At 38.5% G+C, this 19,033-nt stretch overlaps 1 protein-coding gene across 3 annotated transcripts in view; it reads left to right on the top strand.

The window, feature by feature from the left end:
* PLPPR1 (phospholipid phosphatase related 1) overlaps positions 1–19,033 on the top strand; it is a 307,286-nt gene that overhangs the window by 247,723 nt on the left and 40,530 nt on the right. For all 3 annotated transcript variants that reach the window (XM_030919661.1, XM_010374143.2, XM_030919662.1), the window contains one exon: positions 4,771–4,959. In XM_030919661.1, the coding sequence (XP_030775521.1) occupies positions 4,771–4,959 (189 nt within the window). The remainder of the gene's footprint in view (positions 1–4,770; positions 4,960–19,033) is intronic.

Raw genomic sequence — 19,033 nt, 5'->3', positions numbered from 1 at the left:
AGTGAGACTGAGTTTGGAGGCAGCTCACAAGAGGAGTTGCTGATTGGCTAGCTTTGATAGCTCATGGCCTAACCAGAATGAGAAACTTCTTTGGGGAGGAAAATATTCATTGTCTCTGGTTTGTCTGTGCCTGGTTCATTGTGTTTAGTCACCCCAGATTGCTCAGGGCCATTCTAGTTTTAGCCCTGAACGTCCTGTGCCCCAGGAAGTCCATCAGCCCTCAACAAACTGGATGGTTGGTCACCTACCACTAGGATTCCCCAGTTTGAAATATGCCCTTTACACTTGAGACAAGATGCTTCATGAATACTCTCGTTCCAAACTCTTGCCTCTGTCCTACTGCCTTGGACACACAGGCTTACATGAGTCACACCATCATTATCTGATTCCCTGTTTCCCCAGCTTGTATCAGGATATATAAATTATTGGTCCACAGTTCCTCCAGACTTAACAGCCTGTTGGATAAAGGTTCTCATTCTCTTCTCTCAGTTTTGTGACCTTCACAATTATTGCTCTTCTTGACATTTTTACTTTTCTTTAACCAGCAAAGGGCCTCGGTAGACACACGTATACGTACTTTCAACCACAGGAAGCTGAATTTCAGATATTGCTGGCTTCTGCCTTCTGAAGCCTCATAGAATGATCAGCACTTAATGCATTTTTTGCTATTGTATTGGATTGTCATTCGTGGAAAGCAACAGCTGAGGAAAGTCTCTGGTACGTGAGCTCCTTACACCTTGTTATACTCCCACAGTCATAATTGCTTCTTTCACACTGACATCTTCATCCCTTCCACCAGTACTTGCACCCAGCATGGCCTCACCATCTGCTCATGTGACACTAACATTATGGCCTCCCTCCATGCATTCCTAAATGGAGCTGAGGAAGGCAACAGAGATGGCAAGTATGCCAGCTGGCACCAGTGACACAAACATAGACAGTGATAAATCATGTCTCAGGACAGGGAGGAAGAAGGGAGTATGTGGATGGCTAATTGTGTGTCATCATCAGTGCAGTGAGATGGATCTCTCCACTCATGGAGACAATCAATGCATATTGTTTCTGTTCCTGCAATATGTGCATCAGTTTCCTTTAAAAATATGGTCTCAGGAGAATGTTCAACAGAAAATCAACTAGAAATCAAAATCTGAGTTGTTCTATTTTTGCATCTGTGCATCTCTAAATAGCATTATTGGGGGACTTTCCAGGGAGTTTGACGATTGCTTGAAAATCACAGGGAAGGCCAGGCACCGATGGCTCACGCCTATAATCCCAGCACTTTGGGAGGCTGAGATGGGTGGATCACTTGAGGTCAAGAGTTTCAGACCAGCCTGGTCAACATGATGAACCCTTGTCTCTACTAAAAATACAAAAAATTAGCCGGGCGTGATGGCATGAACCTGTAATCCCAGCTACTGGGGAGGCGGAGGTGGCAGTGAGCCGAGATCCTGTCACTGCACTCCAGCAGTGGAAGACAGAATGAGACCCTGTGTCAAAAAAAAAAAAAAAAAAGAAAAAGAAAAATGACAGGGAAGAGTTTCTGGCTGCTCGAGGGAAGAGCCAAGGCAAGCCAAGTCATGCTGGGGGGTCAGTTCTGTCACATACGCTGCTGAAGCTCCCACCTACCACTACTGCCCTTTGGGTCTCCAAGGTTCTTTACTTTATGTCCCGCAAATTTTTATCAACTTTTAATTTATTCAGTTCTCTCTGAATGCTGCTTCCAGGATTAAATCAACTAGGCAACTCTTCAAGATTTGTTCGATAGATCTCAAATTTAGGCACGTTATGCTTTGTTGTTGGATCTTCATTGATTTCAGTGTATTTGGTGTTAAGATAGTTCCATTTTCAGAGTTTCCATTCCCTGTGTTTGTCTTGAGTTCTTTTCCTATATATAAGTTTTTGCTTTCCTTTACATCATTTTCACCTTTTTTAGAAAAAGGAAGTGGTAGCACAAAACTACCCATAAAATACAATCCTCTTCCCACAAAAGAGGAAGGTGGATGTCATTTTGGTTTTTATTTTTTTGTCCAGAAACCCCCATAGATCTTGCCTATTCCCAAGTAGATATCTCCCAAGAGCTGATGAAGCCAAGAGAGAGAAAACTGTTTCCAGCCACATGGATGAGACACACAAAAATCCCAGATCAGCCCTGTACAGGGGCACAGACAGAACTCCAGAGGCAGAGCCTTAAAACTGTTAGAAGTATGGTGTTATTTCATCTTCAAAACATCAAGTCAACTGGCTAGGTTCCTTTCCATCAGGTCAACTCACTTAACCAGTCAAGCATAAAATAAACAAACTTTATAGCTTTGATTTTAAAAACTAGCTGCAATCAAGAGCACCTATTAGCAGGGGTAGCTTTGGAGTATCTTTCTCAGTCTTATAGGAAATCTTCTCTGTTGCTATAAGGAAAATAAACCAATTACTTCAAACAGCAGAGAAGGCTGGCATAAAGGTTGGTGATTTACATGTGGCCCCAATAAACAACTCCACGCATGGGAAAACACATGGAAGTGTCCAGAGATTACTGGACAGTCCAAAGTTATGATTGGAGATCCACATCTCTGGGAGCAGAAAATGCTAGATACTAGAAGAATGTAATCCATAAATAGCCGGAAACAAGTCATGTAGAAGGGCTAGTGAATGGAGAGATGGTTTGTGACCTAACTGGAATAAAAGGAAAGGTGGCAATGGATGTAGTCAAAAGGTAAACACCTTTAGATCAGATGGTTAGAAATTTGTACTTGAAGCTGGGCACAGTGGTTCATGCCTGTATAAGGCCGAGGTGGGTAGATCACCTGAGGTCAGGAGTTCAAAACCAGCCTGAACAACATGTTGAAACCCCATCTCTACTAAAAATACAAAAATTAGCCAAGCGAGGTGGTGTACACCTGTAATCCCGGCTACTCAGGAGGCCAAGGCAGGAGAATCACTTGAACCCAGGAGGCGGAGGTTGCAATGAGCCGAGATCGTGCCACTGTACTTCAGCCTGTGCAACAGAGCGAGACTCTGTCTCAAAAACAAAACAAAACAAAACAGAAGTTTGTACTTGAGACACATTATAACAGAGATACCAAAGAGGAAAGGCATCAAAAGAGGAGAAATTAGAAGGACAGGGAAGATTCTTAAAACAGAGATACCAAAGAGGAAAGGCATCAAAAGAGGAGAAATTAGAAGGACAGGGAAGATTCTTAATTCAAATGACCCTTAAAGATAAATGATGCTATCTGCTACTGTAGGGAAGAGTTGCAGAATTACTATCCCAGAAGTAGAGGCTGTGCTGGTTCCAGAGAATGGTTTACAGTGGGGCAGAGGGTAAAGGCTGTGCTTCAATGTTGTGGCTAAAGCAATGGATAGGAAAATGGATGAGAATGCCAAAAATTGCCTCTCTGTGCTGGAGTTTAGCTACTTTGCCTCCCCCATCACTCTCCACCTTTTCGTATAAGACGCAGTTTTAGATCCCGATACAACTCAGCTTTTGCTTTTTTCCTACAGATCAGGAAATGTGAGTTTCTAGTCCTGGTTTTAACACTAACCAGCTGTGTGGCCTTGGATTAGTCATTCCAGGGCTGAAATAAGAACTTCAGGCTTCTTAAGCCCTGAAAAGATTATGATTGCCCTTCACTGTCTTATATGTGCTTCAGAATACAAACAACTTTAAGCCATAGGTATCTAAAGATGTCCTACCAAGTTCTAATGTTTTTTGCATAACTTTGATACCTTTAAACAAATCAACATTTAAAAATATTTTTTCTTCATTTTAGTTTCCCTGTTTTGTTAATGCTCAATCTAAGCACATGTTTAGTTTAATTTTTGGATAATCAGGCAGTGGTCAGTTCCACTTTCCTCATCTATGAAATGAAGGTGTCAGATAGGAAGAACTCTAAGATCTCCCCCAGCTTAAGTTTCTATAATTTCGTGACCTCAGATGTATTTTCTATCTGACTTTATCACCATCTTGGCATTGGTGATTTCCAAATATGAATGGGAAAAAATGTTACCTTTCCACATCCCCTCAATTCCACATACCTGCTAAAAACGATAAACTTCGGTGAGTATCTAGGACATCTGAGTCAAAAAAGGATAACTGTGTCTTTTTTTTCAATGTCTAAATCCTACAAAGGGTATATTTCTATAATAAGATACGATCATCAGCAAAGTCCTTGACTTACTGGTAGAAACCATTTTGGAAAAATATAAAAGTTATGACTGATGTACGATACCTGCCAATAACTTAGGGTATCAAAATTTCCCTTAACCCATCTAGGATTTAGCTTTCCTGCTAATTTCTTCATTTGTCCATTCCTTCATTTACTCATGATTTACTTACCTTTCATATTTCATAAGGTGAGTCTACCTGTAATATTGTATGAAATTGCTCATGAACAGTTCTCACATCTATGTCTTGACAACTCTCTTGCCACTGCCTTTTGACTTTTCACCTCTGTCCTAAATGGCTATAGTGCCTTGGTTCCCATGCATACTCTGAGACTCTGAGAGGGTGGCAGCAGAGGCTGAAGCTCTCTACAAGCCTGGCTGGGATCTGCCTTTCAGATGGGAGCTGCTCATTATTTGCTGCAAGGTTTATAGAACAGATGTTACAAGGCAGACAAGCAAGCACACACTCCCAGAGCACGCCGCGCCAGGCACGCACACACTCGCCAATATCAGGAGAGCCGCTGCTGGGGTGATGGAGGGAGTGTGCTCTGAGGGGCAAGGGCTGCTCCGAAGCCCTGCTAATGTCTCTGTGTGGCCATGCTGTATTTTCAGCTTGTCATCATGGCTGGGACAGTGCTGCTTGCCTACTACTTCGAATGCACTGACACTTTTCAGGTGCATATCCAAGGATTCTTCTGTCAGGATGGAGACTTAATGAAGCCTTACCCAGGGACAGAAGAAGAAAGCTTCATCACCCCTCTGGTGCTCTATTGTGTGCTGGCTGCCACCCCAACTGCTATTGTAAGTACAGAAATAGACTTTCCTCTTTATTGTCAGATACCCAAGAATATTTCCTGTCTGCTTTTTCTCCTCTTTCTTCTCTTCCTCAGCATTCACCAGCAGCTTTATCAGTGGCATCCTATTTCAGCCAAAACAGAGTGAATGGAGCTCTGCAGAAAAACTCATTAAAATGGGTCTTGTCTTATATAAGTGGCTTTGGTTTTTCAGTATCTGAATTTTAAAACGACAGTTTTTTTTAAAAGCATGTGAGAATGTTATAAATCAGCAGGTATGACTGTAATGTGTTAAGAACAGCTATTGTCCTCTTGGAAAAAATATGCTATGAGTTGCATGTATTCAAAAAAGATTCTGAATGTAAGTGCTGGCAGTGATATAACGACTGGAATTAGAGTAGAATAGAATCCCTCAGGCCGGTATCTCCTGCTGTTCTCATTGAACTTCCAGAGAGGCCGGAGATGAGATAAATTGCTTAAGTTGAAGTTTGCTATGATTCATCCTTGATGGCTCTGGCTCTGTTCACATTATATCACATTAAATGAAGTTGCAACTTTACCTTCATTTATTTCATTTTCTCTTCCATGAAGCAAAAAGTTGGCCACACAGTCCTCTAGGGAGATTGCTTAACAGCATAAAGTTTGCAGATCTGTGTCACCTGGTCAAGTGATTTAACACTTAGACATTTTAATTTTTATTTTAAAAATGATATTTGGGGGAGTTTTAAATTATTTCTGCCTAAATATGCCATAAGGTCAGATTAGTCAGGATGTGATCTTAGTTCCCATTCCGCTCCTTCTCTTCTGACAGCTGACTCCCCCAACTCTCCCTCCTCCCCTACCTGCCCTCTACTCGGCAGTAATAAAAATACTGACTGGCATGCTGAGGAATACAGCAATTGCTCAGATACTCAGTTCAAATATTGTTTTTCTGTGTCAATGTTTTGCTTCCTTTCGGATGAGAAATGGAATAGAATTTTGAAGATAGATAACATGGGCATAGTAAATTCTTTTGGCTCATTGATCCCAGGCTCTACAAAGCTCTCCCTTAAATGATAAGACTGCTGTAAGGACTAAGATCAGCACTGATGAGCCACAACATGATATATCAGAGGGGCTAAGAAACACAAGCGTTGCTGCCCAGCATACCTGGATTCACATCCTGGCTTTGGGCAAGTTACCTCGCTGTTCTTTCCCATATAAAATAAGGACAACTGAATGCTTACCTCGTGCGTTGTTGTAGGGCTTAGAAATGACTTAGCACAGTGCCTGGCATTTATGAAGTGGTCAGGAAATGGGAAACCAAAATCCTGGCTGGAACTGCTCTTTGCCCTCTTTGGAATCACAAACCAACTTCCTACTTCCGAAAGGAATGAAATTCCACTGAGAACCCTCATTAAGACCTCTTCTCTGCAGTTCTACAGTGAACGGAGATATGCCCATTCCCCAGAGGAAGGCTGATGTCTGTACGCCTCTTACTAGCCTACAGAATAAGAGAAAGCACAGAAGACATTTTTCCATGTACCTCACAATGTGACACACTCCACACCCCATGTAAAACTAGGATGCCAGACTGGGTTCTGTCTGGTATGGTTTCATGGTGGCTCTACCTGGAGGCCACGGACTCAGTCTAGAATTGGGTCCTGGTTTCTTCCTGTGTATTCAGACAGGCAGCCTTGAGTGATCCATTGACTTACTAACATATTTCCTCTCTTCTTCCCAGTCCCAGGAAATTTCATTTATCATTCCCTAGGTTCTCCTTTACTTTTTATAATTATAGAGATTGTTTTATATTTTTAAAAATGTAGGAAAAACAAAGGAAATGGATTAATAAAAATTGTGAGCAGCAAGTTAGAATCAGAAAATAGAATTAATAAATTAAATGTACATTTGCCTGGCTATTCATAGAAAGGCAGACATACAAATACAAATACAGTTAAAAAAACATATACTTAAAAGCAAAAATAAATAAAAATATAAACTTAAGATTTGTTTAAGTTGTATGTACAATTCTGTGCCAATAAATGCTTATATCTCAATAATAGCGATGCCTTATATTAAAATTTTTTTAAAAACATGTAGCAAAGCTGAATATGTGAATGCCAACAGAATAAAATTTTAAACATGCTAAAATTTATCTCAAAAAATAGTACTCAGGACACATAGCTGTGGAATAGTTTTCCTCAAACATTTGAGGAATTAAAAAAATCTCAAACTATATAAAATGTTTCAAGGCCTCTTCATAAATGAAAAACTTTTCCATGCATATTACAAACAAGAAAAATAATGGATGTCAAGAACTTGGAAAGGGAGTCCACATAAATACCCACAAAAGCACCCCAAATAGTAAAAATAATCTCACTTAGCAGTATTGATGCAAGCATGTAGAAACAAACTGGTAGATTTGCCTACATCAGAATAAAAATATGGGTGCAGCACACCAGCATGGCACAAGTATACATATGTAACAAACCTGCACGTTATGCACATGTACCCTAGAACTTAAAGTATAATAATAATAAAATAATAATAAAAAAATAAAAATTTCTATCAGAAGTAAAGACTGCAAAAAGGTTTGCCACATAGGAGACTCAAATGTAAATACCCTTAATACTAAAAAAGATGAGCTTCCCAAAATCAAAATGAGAGAGGACAAGAAGAGACAACTAACAACCAGCAATCAATAGACTATGTGCAGATAAATATTTCCAAACTCATCAGTAGGATCATTTTTTAAAGAATACAGCATTTTTCTCATATAAAATTGGCAAATGTTTTCAAGGAACTTAGTCTATGTTGATGAATGTAGAGACTTTCCTGTAATACTAGTCAAAGCATAAACTAATATTTTCTTTCTGAAGAGTAGGTTGTTAAAGATGTATTAAGAGCATAATAAACTTCAGACCCAGTCATTAATTACATTTTCTAGATTTATAAAAATACAAAGATTTGTATATAGGGATGTTCATGTCAGTAATAGTTTTAATAATGAGAAACTTGGAACTAGCTAAATACGCAATCCCAGAAGATTGGTTTAATACATTATGTGCCAGCCATGTTTTTGTAACACCTTAAGTAGTGATGGAACATGTTTGTAATTTAGTATTAGGATTTTTAAGACCAAAAAATTATATACAGTATTGTGGGTAAGATCTTTTTCTCTTCCATAAGATAATCTGACCTCATAATTTTCTGCCTCTGTTTCCCTAGAAAAAGATAATATGTATCAATTATATCAGTAGGTAAAATTGAGCCCTTCTTGGTGAATTGCATCTATTCTCAGATAATTGTTATAACCTGAGAGACTGCTTCTGCTCTGACTTCCAGTAACAGTGACTCTGGTAACTTGGCGTATCTATTGTGGGACCCTGGAAACTATGACTATGGAGTTGTTACATCATATATTGACTCCTATAGGGCATGTGGCTTTTCAGCCAGGGTAACTCCTGCATCCTCTGAAATGTATGTAGCCTCCATGCACCTGAGCTGTACTGCTGTGCTGGACCACTGCAAGGACATGTACTAAAGATAAATAGGTAATGCTACCCTGCCGGCAAGTTGTGGTTTCTTCCAAGTGGACCAGCACCAAATGTAGTCTGTGGGTCTGAATATTTAATAGATCCTAAAAAGATACGTTGTAAATAATGCAAGTATAATCCCAAATTTATAATTATAAAAGGAATAGAAACTAAACATTTTCAACTATTATTTCTGAATGGTAATGTTAGTTTTTCTTCATTTATACTTTTATATATTTCTTTCCAAATTCTACATGAATGCATATTTTTAAACCAAAGACATACCTCTAAAACAAATTTTATAGTCCACTTATTTTGGCAATAATTACAAAATGACCAACCTTTAATAAGCCTTGAAAATGGCAATTCTAATAAAAACGCACATCACCAAAGAATTTTCTCTTCACCTATCAAGTGATAGATCTTCTTTCATGTTAAGATTTTCAGCAGAAGCTCTTCTCCAGGCTACAGCTTTTGATATTATCTCTTCCATTAATTCATTTTCCCCAAATGACACTAACTGAAATGTAGAACAACTGCTCCCATGGAAGTCAAGGTGACATGGTCTGTGGACACAGCATTAAGCACCTACACTTCTACTCTAGTTCTCAATTCGGAAACCCTGATTCGGTTTTTCATTCCTTTGCTTCTCTGGGTGACAAATACGACTGATAATACTGACAAACCCCAAAATATATTCCATCAGTGATGTGCACAAGAATAACATCTTTTAATATACTTATATTGTGCAGGGATGACCTAATTTATCCTCAGAACTGCCAAAAAACATAGAGAAAGTGTGTGGTCCAATTTCTTTCATTTTGAGTTGAGACTGTTGAGACTCAAGTTGGTTAGATGATTTGCTGAAGGTTCCACCTAGTTCTGTACATGATTAGACAGCCACTCATTTGGTTCCACTTATTTTCCTCGCAAATGAGTGGCATTGCTAGGAACCAGGGCTGATTGCAGCTCACAGGTCAATGGCAAAAAGCAGCATGGCCTTCCTACCCTGCTAATGGTGCTTGATTTTCCCTCAAGACCTAAAAATACATGAACATCAGCAAGATAGGGAAGTTTCGTGGGAACAGTTTCCTGGGAACAAGGAGCTGCATTCACTTCTCCTGTCCCATCTTGGTGAGATATGACCTCTTGCAGCTCCCAAGTGCACACCTCAGCACACACCCCTGCTTCTGAGTATGCATCCTCCACTCTCCTCACAATGTAGTCATCTTTTCCCAGGTTTGATAAGACTAGAGAGGCAGGTCTCATTTCACAGCTCTGCCCCCAGTAACTATGTGACCTCTGATAAGTCATAGTTCCCTCTGTGGGTTCAGTTTCCTCATCTATACCTAAAAGAAAGGGTTAGGCTAAATGATCTCTAAGAACCTACCAGTTCCCGGATTCCATGAAAACTGCAAAAGGAACATTCTGATCAGAAGCTAACATTTGGAGCCTTCCAAATTCCCAAGTTTCTTTCTGGAGTTTGATTTTGCACCTCTGTGCTGGATTAAGTGTTTCACAGAGCTGCACAGTTGTTTATTCCTTCTTAAAACCATTTCCTGTTCTCTATGGAGTATAATGAAGTCGTAACTCCTCTCAGATGATCTGTGAGACACTAATATCAAATCTCAAAAATGTAGCTCAATGTGGACTTGTCTGTCCTTGGTTTTCTGTGCACCCTCAAGCACATTAACCATGGAAGAACCTAGTACCCTACAGTGCTGCGTGTCTGCAGATGGGCAGTAATGACCCCCATTCACCACTGCAGGGGTGCACAAGAAATGCTTGAGGGGAAAGACTCTGCTGTATTTTCAACCTGTCATTTCCTATTTCTCCTTTTGTGCTTTGCTGTCAGAAAAGATCAGCATCATATTGAGACACGGCCACATGGGATTAACTGCAAAAGGCCAAGGCCACTGCTGTCCCAGATCTTCAGGAAAGGTTAGAGCATGGGGGATTGACTGTGTCCCCGTTTAGCCCAAAGTGACAACCTATGCTTGAAAGAAATCTGCAGGGTATGTTCTGACCACCTGGAAACCCTAGCTAACTACTGCCTCGGGCCTTCTGAATAAACTCATACACTCAGAGTCAAAGGAAGAGAGCCTGTTTGGATAAGAGGATTTACTCAGCAGAGAATCTGATTTACCCTCATTTTATCTCAGCCCCAGCAGCACAAGGCATGAAAAAAATGGCTATTAAACCTTTTTTCTTGGCCTCACAACGAAGTGACAGGGGAGTATTTAGTATTGAAGCAGCAGAACATTTGACTTCCAGCCCGAGGATTGAAATAGCTCACATTTTGTATGCAAGTGTGCACGCATGCATTACAAGACTCATCTAGAATTTCCTAGGAAAGGAAGAGACAAACACAACTTGATAGAAAGGCACAATTTGGAGGAAATTGTGAATCTTCATTTGGGGGTTTCTGGGCTGTAAGCTCTTCCAGCAAATGTAAAAACCCAGAGCACAGTGCAGATCACAAAGTGGGCTCTCAATAATGCAAGCCTGTTGGCTGGCTGACGAGGGGTGCAGCTGCCGAAGCAAAGGAGACATTGTAGGGTCTTGTACTTCCTCATAATCTGCCTTTTCCAGGCTCTGAACAACCTCATCTGTTGAAACTCTTTATAACATTTTATAATTCACATCTTTTTCCCTTTTGTACATTATCACATGACTTCCTTTTTTGAAAAAAAAAAAAAAAATTTTCTCCATGACTACATTTTCTTTGTTGCTAATATATTCAGTGTTTATAATTTACATTTTTCTAGAAAAGATTTCTAGATATGCCCATTAATTATTGTGGATTTTTTAAAAACTGAAATCCACTTTCTCTCCATATGCAGATGACTGCTCCAAATCTCCTTTAGAGATTGTTTTTCCCCTGACATCATTCCACCAAGAGATATGCTTTCCATCTTCAATATACCCCTCCTAATAATTGACGACTAGATGATTATGTTAAGCAACTTGACAATTTGTTTCTTGGAAGGAATATTGTTTGCCTAAAAATATGTGATTTTCAATGCATTTTACTTTTTACTGAAAGCCGTATTTTAGCTAACTCATTTTAAATTCCCATTTTTCTTGTATTCACTGTTCAGAAAAAAAAAGATACAGGAGAACACCGTGCTTTGGAAATATATGATACAACCTTGGTGCTGTATTTTATATCAAATGTCAACTAAAGACACCTTCTGAATGGGTGGATGTGGCCTCTAGAGTAAGACCAGTAGAGATGCTTCAGTTTACAAGAACACTTATTATCCCATTTACTGAACTATTTTCAGAATCATCCAAACAGCCTCAGTTCCATTTAAGCCTTGAGCTTTGAAACGCATAGGAAGTGTCTAGAGCTGAATTGCATCAATGTGTAATAAAGCAGAAGTCAAGAGCTCTTGAACTAGCCTAAGCTCAGCAAGTAAGGGGACAGGAAGCTCTCTGCAGATCTGGGGTTATCAATGTGACAGCACTCATCAGGAAAGATTAAAGCAGAGCATGGAGACATTGGCAGTTAGGACTAGCAGCAGGGTCTATAGGTTGAAAATCTCCTGGATGACTTTTAGACAAAATTTAAAACAAAAACAATTTCTGCCTTCTTGGAGATGCTTATTACTATTGAAGCCTCTCAGGGAGAATATTAGAAGTCTCTAAAAATCCGTAAGACTGAGAGCCCTGAAACTACTTAGAGATTAATATTGGGGAGTATGTAAAGAACTCTCTCCTCTTCCTCAGAATGTTAGAATATCCAGGGTGTGGGCAAAATTTGATCACCAGCCTCTGCTGTCGTTTAAGAACCCAAAGTGACAGAGATATCAGGAAATGTGATGACTCTGGGGTGGGCTGTGTCTACTTTGCTTTCAGGGAAGGTAACTTGGTGTGAGGGTAAAGGCCCATGGGATTGTAGAAGGAAATTATGGCTGAAGGAAGAAGCAGTTCAAGAAATCATGCTTGCCTTGGAGAGCTTAACTGACTGAACTGAGATTGAAGCCCAGTTATGTGAATTCAGTTTCCCTTAACAAGGCCTCTCTTTTTAGCTCCTATCATAATGGCAAAGATGTTGGAAGTAAAAAAAGCGCCTTAGGGATCCTGTAGTAAAACTTCTTCATTTTACAGATGAGAAACTGACACCCAAACAGGTCAAGCAACTAGTCCAAAATTAAATGCCTGGTTAGGGCAGAGCCGAGCTAGAGTTACACTGTATTTCCTTACTCCAGGACTAGGCACAATGATTTCTTTCTCTTGTTTCAACACACATTCTTGCCTGGGTAGATGAGCAAGTATAAACAGAAAACAGGATATGTATATATTGCTTTTACATTCACTTTTTAATTATCTCAACAACTATGTAATATAGTCGCTATGTTCATATTCAAATCATTAGAAAAACAAAAACTGAACCTCAAAAAGTTTCCATTACTTACCCAAAGTCACACATCAATAAATGAAAGAGCTGAGATTTCAACTCCAAAGCCCGCATTCAGGAAACAGCAAAAACGTCGATATTGCCCAGTACTAGAGCTACAACTAGCATATGTATGACCTCAAAATATGTATTCCGGGAATTCTAAATGCCCTTTTAAATTGCAACTACATATAACATGCAGTGAAATTTCCTTACAATATAAAATTATAATGTATCTTTCAATGACTAGTTTTTTCCACAGACTGTTTATATTCTGAAATCTAAAAACTTCCTCTAAACTTTTTGTATTTATATCAGTTATTTATTGCATACCACATGTTTTTAAAAATATTTGTGAAGAAGAGGGATGGAGCGAGATGATGGAATAGTACTCTCCAGTAATCATACCCCCTCCAACTGAAATATCAACTTGAACAACTATTCATGCACTAAAATATTAATGCCTTCACAAGAGCTAAGGAAACCAGGTGAGAGATCAAAGTAACTGGTTGAAGCACAACAATAATAAAAGTTGTGTTGAAAATGGTAGAAAGGAGAGTTTTATATTACCTGTACCACCCCTCTCCCAACCATCACAACACTGAGAGAGACACCATCCACTTGGGGTAAAGAGAGGAGTGTGAGAACAGGACTTTGCCTTGGACCCCAACCCTGGTCCCACCACAGTAAAATCCAGCATCAGGCAGGCACCCACAGCCCGACTCCAGAGTAGTACCCACAAACTGAGTCCCAGTGCTGGGTGGGACCATGCAGTCCCAGACTTCAATCCTGTGAGGCAGATTTGATCTCTGAATTGAACTACCACTGGCTTTACTTCAGTGTCTATAGGATCTGGACAGGCCTAAGCAGCCCCAGGCTTTGGGCACACCCCACCCCTGTAGTGACCCTGGGATTCAGAACCAAGCTCAATGGCCTGCCCAAACTCTCTGAATGGGCTGTCAAAGAGCTTTTCCAGACAAAGCCAATTTGCAAAGACTGGAATAAGTACCTACTTCTACAAATGTGTATATATCAATACACAGCCCCAAGAACAATCAGTATAACATGACATCACCAAAGGGACAAAATAAAATACTGCTAACTGACTCTAAAGAAATAGAGATGTTTGAACTCGCTGACAAGGAATTCAGAATAACTGTTTTTTAAGGAAGTTCAGTGAACTTCAAGAAAATACAGAAGAACAATGCAAGTAAATGAGGAAAACAATAAGTGAACAGAATGAGAAATTTAACATTATATTGAACATTACATTTAGCATTATATAATTATAAAGGGGTTAATTCAGTAAGAGAATATAACAATTGTAAATACATATGTACCCAGTACTGGGGCATGCAAATATGCAAAGCAAAACATTGTTAGAACCAGAGAGATAGACCTCAATGCAAAAATAACTGGAGATTTCAGCACCCCACTTTCAGCATTGGACAGATAGTCCAGACAGAAAATCAATAAAGGAACATTGATTTCAATATGTACTATAGACCAAATGGACTTGATATTTGCAAAACATTTCACCCAATGGCTACACAATACACATTCTCTTCCTTAGCACATAGGTTATTCTCAAGGACAGGTAATATCTTAGGACATTAAAAAGTCTTAAATTCAAAAAAATTGAAATCATATCAAGTATATTCTCGACCACAATGGAATAAAACTAGAAATCAATAATAAGAGAAATGTTGGAAACTATACAAACACATGGAAATTAAACAATATGCTCCTGAATGACCAGTGGATCAATGAATAAGAAGGAAGTTAAGAAATATCATGAATCAAATGAAAATAGAAACACAACATACCACAATGTATGGAATCGAGCAAAAGCAGTACTAGGAGGGAATTTTATAGCAATAAACCCCTGCAGCAAAAAGGTAGAAAAACATCAAACAATCAAATGATACATCTGAAAGAACTAGAAAAACAAGGGCAAACCAAACCCAAAATTATGAGAAGAAATAATAAAGATCGGAGCAGAAATAAATGAAATATATAAAACAATACAAAAGATCAATGAAATGAAATGGTTTTTTTCAAAAGATAATTGATAAACATTTAGCCAGACCAGACGAAAACAGATGACTCAAATAAAACCAGAGATGAAAAAGAAGACATTGCAATTGATACCACAGAAATTAGAAAGATGCTTAGAGACTACTATGAGCAGCTATAGGCCAATAAATTGCAAAACCTAGAGAAAATGGATAAACTCTAGACATATGAAACTTACCAAGACTGAACCATGAAGAAATCCAAAACTTGAATAGATCAATAACAAGTAATAAGATCAAAGTCATAATAAAAAGTTTTTCAGCAAAGGAAAAACCCAGGACCTGATGGTTTCACTATTGAATTTTACCAAACATTTAAAGAAGAACTAATAACAATTCTACTCGGCCGGGCGCGGTGGCTCAAGCCTGTAATCCCAGCACTTTGGGAGGCCGAGACGGGCAGATCACGAGGTCAGGAGATCGAGACCATCCTGGCTAACACGGTGAAACTCCGTCTCTACTAAAAAAATACAAAAAAAAAACTAGCCAGGCGAGGTGGCGGGCGCCTTAGTCCCAGCAACTCAGGAGGCTGAGGCAGGAGAATGGCGTAAACCCGGGAGGCGGAGCTTGCCGTGAGCCGAGATCCGGCCACCGCACTCCAGCCTGGGTGACAGAGCTAGACTCCGTCTCAAAAAAAAAAAAAAAAAATTCTACTCAAACTGTTCTGCAAAATAGAGGAGCAAAGAATACTTCTAAACTTACTCTATGAGGCCACTATTGCCCTTATACCAAAACCAGACAAAGACACATCAAAAAAAGGAAAAGTACAGGCCAATATCCCTAATGAACAAGAGTGTAAAAATCTTCAACAGAATACTAGCAAACATAATTCAACAACATATTAAAAAGATCATTTATCATGGCCAAGTGGGATTTATCCCAAGGATGCAAGGATTGTTCAACATATTCAAATCAATCAATGTGATACATCATATCATCAGAATGAAGAAAAAAATGATCATTTCCATTAATGCTGAAAAAAGTATTTGATAAAATTCAGCATCCTTTCATAATAAAAACCTCATAAAACTGAGTATAGAAGGAACATACCTCAACACAATAAAAGCCATATGAAACAAACAGCTAATACCGTACTAAATGGGCAAAAACTGAAAACCTTTCCTCTAAGATCTGGACCATGATAAGGAATCCCACTTTCACCACTGTTATTCAATATAGGACTGGAAGTGCTAGCTAGATCAGTCAGATAAAAGAAAGAAATAGCATCCAAATTGGACAGGAAGTCAAATTATCCTTCCTTGCAGACTATATGATCTTATATTTGGAAAAACCGTAAGACTCCACCGGGCCAGGCGCGGTGGCTCAAGCCTGTAATCCCAGCACTTTGGGAGGCCGAGACGGGCGGATCACGAGGTCAGGAGATCAAGACCATCCTGGCTAACACGGTGAAACCCCGTCTCTACTAAAAAAATACAAAAAATTAGCTGGGCGAGATGGCGGGCGCCTGTAGTCCCAGCTACTCGGGAGGCTGAGGCGAGAGAATGGCGTAAACCCAGGAGGTGGAGCTTGCAGTGAGCTGAGATCCGGCCACTGCACTGCAGCCTGGGCGACAGAGCGAGACTCCGTCTCAAAAAAAAAAAAAAAAAAAAAAAAGACTCCACCAAAAAAAAAACTATTAGAACTGATAAATGAATTCAATAAAATTGCAAGATACAAAATGAACCAACCAAAAATGGTAGCATTTCTATATGCCAACAATGAACAATCTGAAAAAGAAATCGAGAAAATAATCCTATTTACAATAGCTACAAATAAAATATCTAGGAATAAACTTAATCAAATAAGTGAAAGAGCTCTACAATGAAACTCTAAAACGCTGATGCAAAAAATTGAGGACACAAATGGAAAGATATTTCATATTTGTGGATTAGAAGAACATTGTTAAAATGGCCACACTACCCAAAGTGATCCACAGATTCAGTGCAATTCCTATAAAAATACCAATGATGTTCTTCAAAAAAATAGAAAAGAAATAAATCTGACATTTATATGACATCACAAAAGACCCAGAATAGCCAAAGCTATCTTGAGCAAAAATAACAAAACTGGAGGAACCATATTACCTGACTTAAAATTATACTACAGAGCTATAGTAACCAATACAGCATGGTGTTGCCATGAAAACAGACACATAAACCAATGGAACAGAATAGAGAACCCAGAAATTAATAAAATAAGAAGAAATAGAGACTAGAAAAACAATAGAGAAGAACAAAATGAAGAGTTGCTTTTTTGAAAAGATAGTCTAAAGTTTTGTACATTTAGTCTAAGAAAAAAGAGAAGATTCAAAATTAGAGATGAGAAAGGAAACATTACAACTGATACTGCAGAAATACAAAGGATAATATTAGACTATTATGAGCAATGATACACCAACAAATTGGATAACCTAGAAGAAACAGAAAAGTTTCTGGATACATACACACCCCCAAGATTAAATCATGTAGAAATAGAAATTCCAAACAAACTAATAACAAGTTAGGAGATTGAATCAATAATATACAGTCTCCCAGCAAAGAAAAGCCCAGGAGCCGACAGCTTTGCTGCTGAATTCTACAAAACATTTAAAGTAAAACTGATATAAAACCTTTTCCAGCTCTCTCCCAAAAATATTGGAAGGGAGGGACTACTTCCAAATTCATTTTATAAGGTCAGCATTACCCTAATACCAAAGCCAGAGAAGGACACAACAACAACAATACTGGTCAACATTCCTGATGAACATAGATACAAAGATCCTCAAAAAACCTAACAAATCAAACTTAACAGACATTTTAAAAGACCACTTACCATGATCATGTGGGATTCATCCCAGGGGGGCAAGGATAGTTCAACATACACAAATCAATAAATGTAGTACATCACTTTAAAAGAATGAGGAACAAAACCTATGTGAGTATTTCAATAAATGCAAAAAAAGAGTTTACAAAATTCACTATCCTTTTATGATTTAAAAAACCCTCAACAAATTAGGTATAAAGAAATGTAACTCAATACAATAAAGGCCATATGTGGTAAACCCACAGCTAAATTCGTATTCAATGAAGACAAGTTGAAAGGTTTTTCTGTAAGATGAGGAGTAAGACAAGGATAACTCTCACCACTTCTATTCAACATAGTACTAAAAGTCCTAGCCACAGCAATTTGACAAGAGAAAGAAAGACAAGACATTCAAATTGGAAGCAAAAACATTAAATTGTCCTTGGTTGCATATGATATCTTATATATAGAAAACCCTGAAGACTCTACTGAAAAACTGTTAGAATAAACTGGTTCAGTAAATGTGCGGGATAAAAAACAAAATACAAAAATCAGTAGCATTTCTATATATTAACTGCAAGCTATCTGAAAAAAATTAAATAATAATCCTATTTATAATAGCTACAAAAATAGGAATAAACTTAACCAAAGAATGAAAAGTATCTACAATGAAAACTATAAAATATTGATAAGGGAAATTGAAGAGGATGCAAAAGAATGTAAAGATATCCTATGTTCGTGGATTGGAAGAATTAATACTGTTAAAATGTTTACTACTACCTGAAGCAATCTATAGATTCAACTCAATTGCTACCAAAATATCAATGACATATTTTTTTATAGTGATGGGATCTCACTCTGTTGACCAGGCTAGTCTTGAACTCGTAGCCTCAAGCAGTTCTCCCATCTCAGCCTTCCAAAGTGCTAGGATCACAGCCATGAGCCACACCCAACTGTCAATGATATTTTTCACAGGATAGAAAAAACAATCCTAAAATTCATCAATCAAAAAAGACCTAGAATAGCCAAAGCAATCCTGAGCAAAAAGAACAAATCTGGAGACATCACACTACCTGACTTCAAAATATACTACATAGCTATTAGTAACCAAAATAACATGGTACTGGCATATAAAGAAAGACCAATGGAATAGAATATAACCCAGAAACAAATCCACATGTTTATAGCCAACTGATTTTCAACAAAGGTGTCAAGCACAAACAAGGGGAAAAGGTCAGTCCATTAAAAAATTGTGTTAGGAAAACTGGCTATCCATATGCAGAACAGTAAAATTAAACCTTTATC

Source organism: Rhinopithecus roxellana, chromosome 16 (genome assembly GCF_007565055.1).
Source record: "Rhinopithecus roxellana isolate Shanxi Qingling chromosome 16, ASM756505v1, whole genome shotgun sequence".
NCBI lineage: Eukaryota > Metazoa > Chordata > Mammalia > Primates > Cercopithecidae > Rhinopithecus > Rhinopithecus roxellana.
The sequence above is the reverse complement of the archived record's forward strand: the minus strand, read 5'-3'. Positions and strand labels throughout refer to the sequence as shown.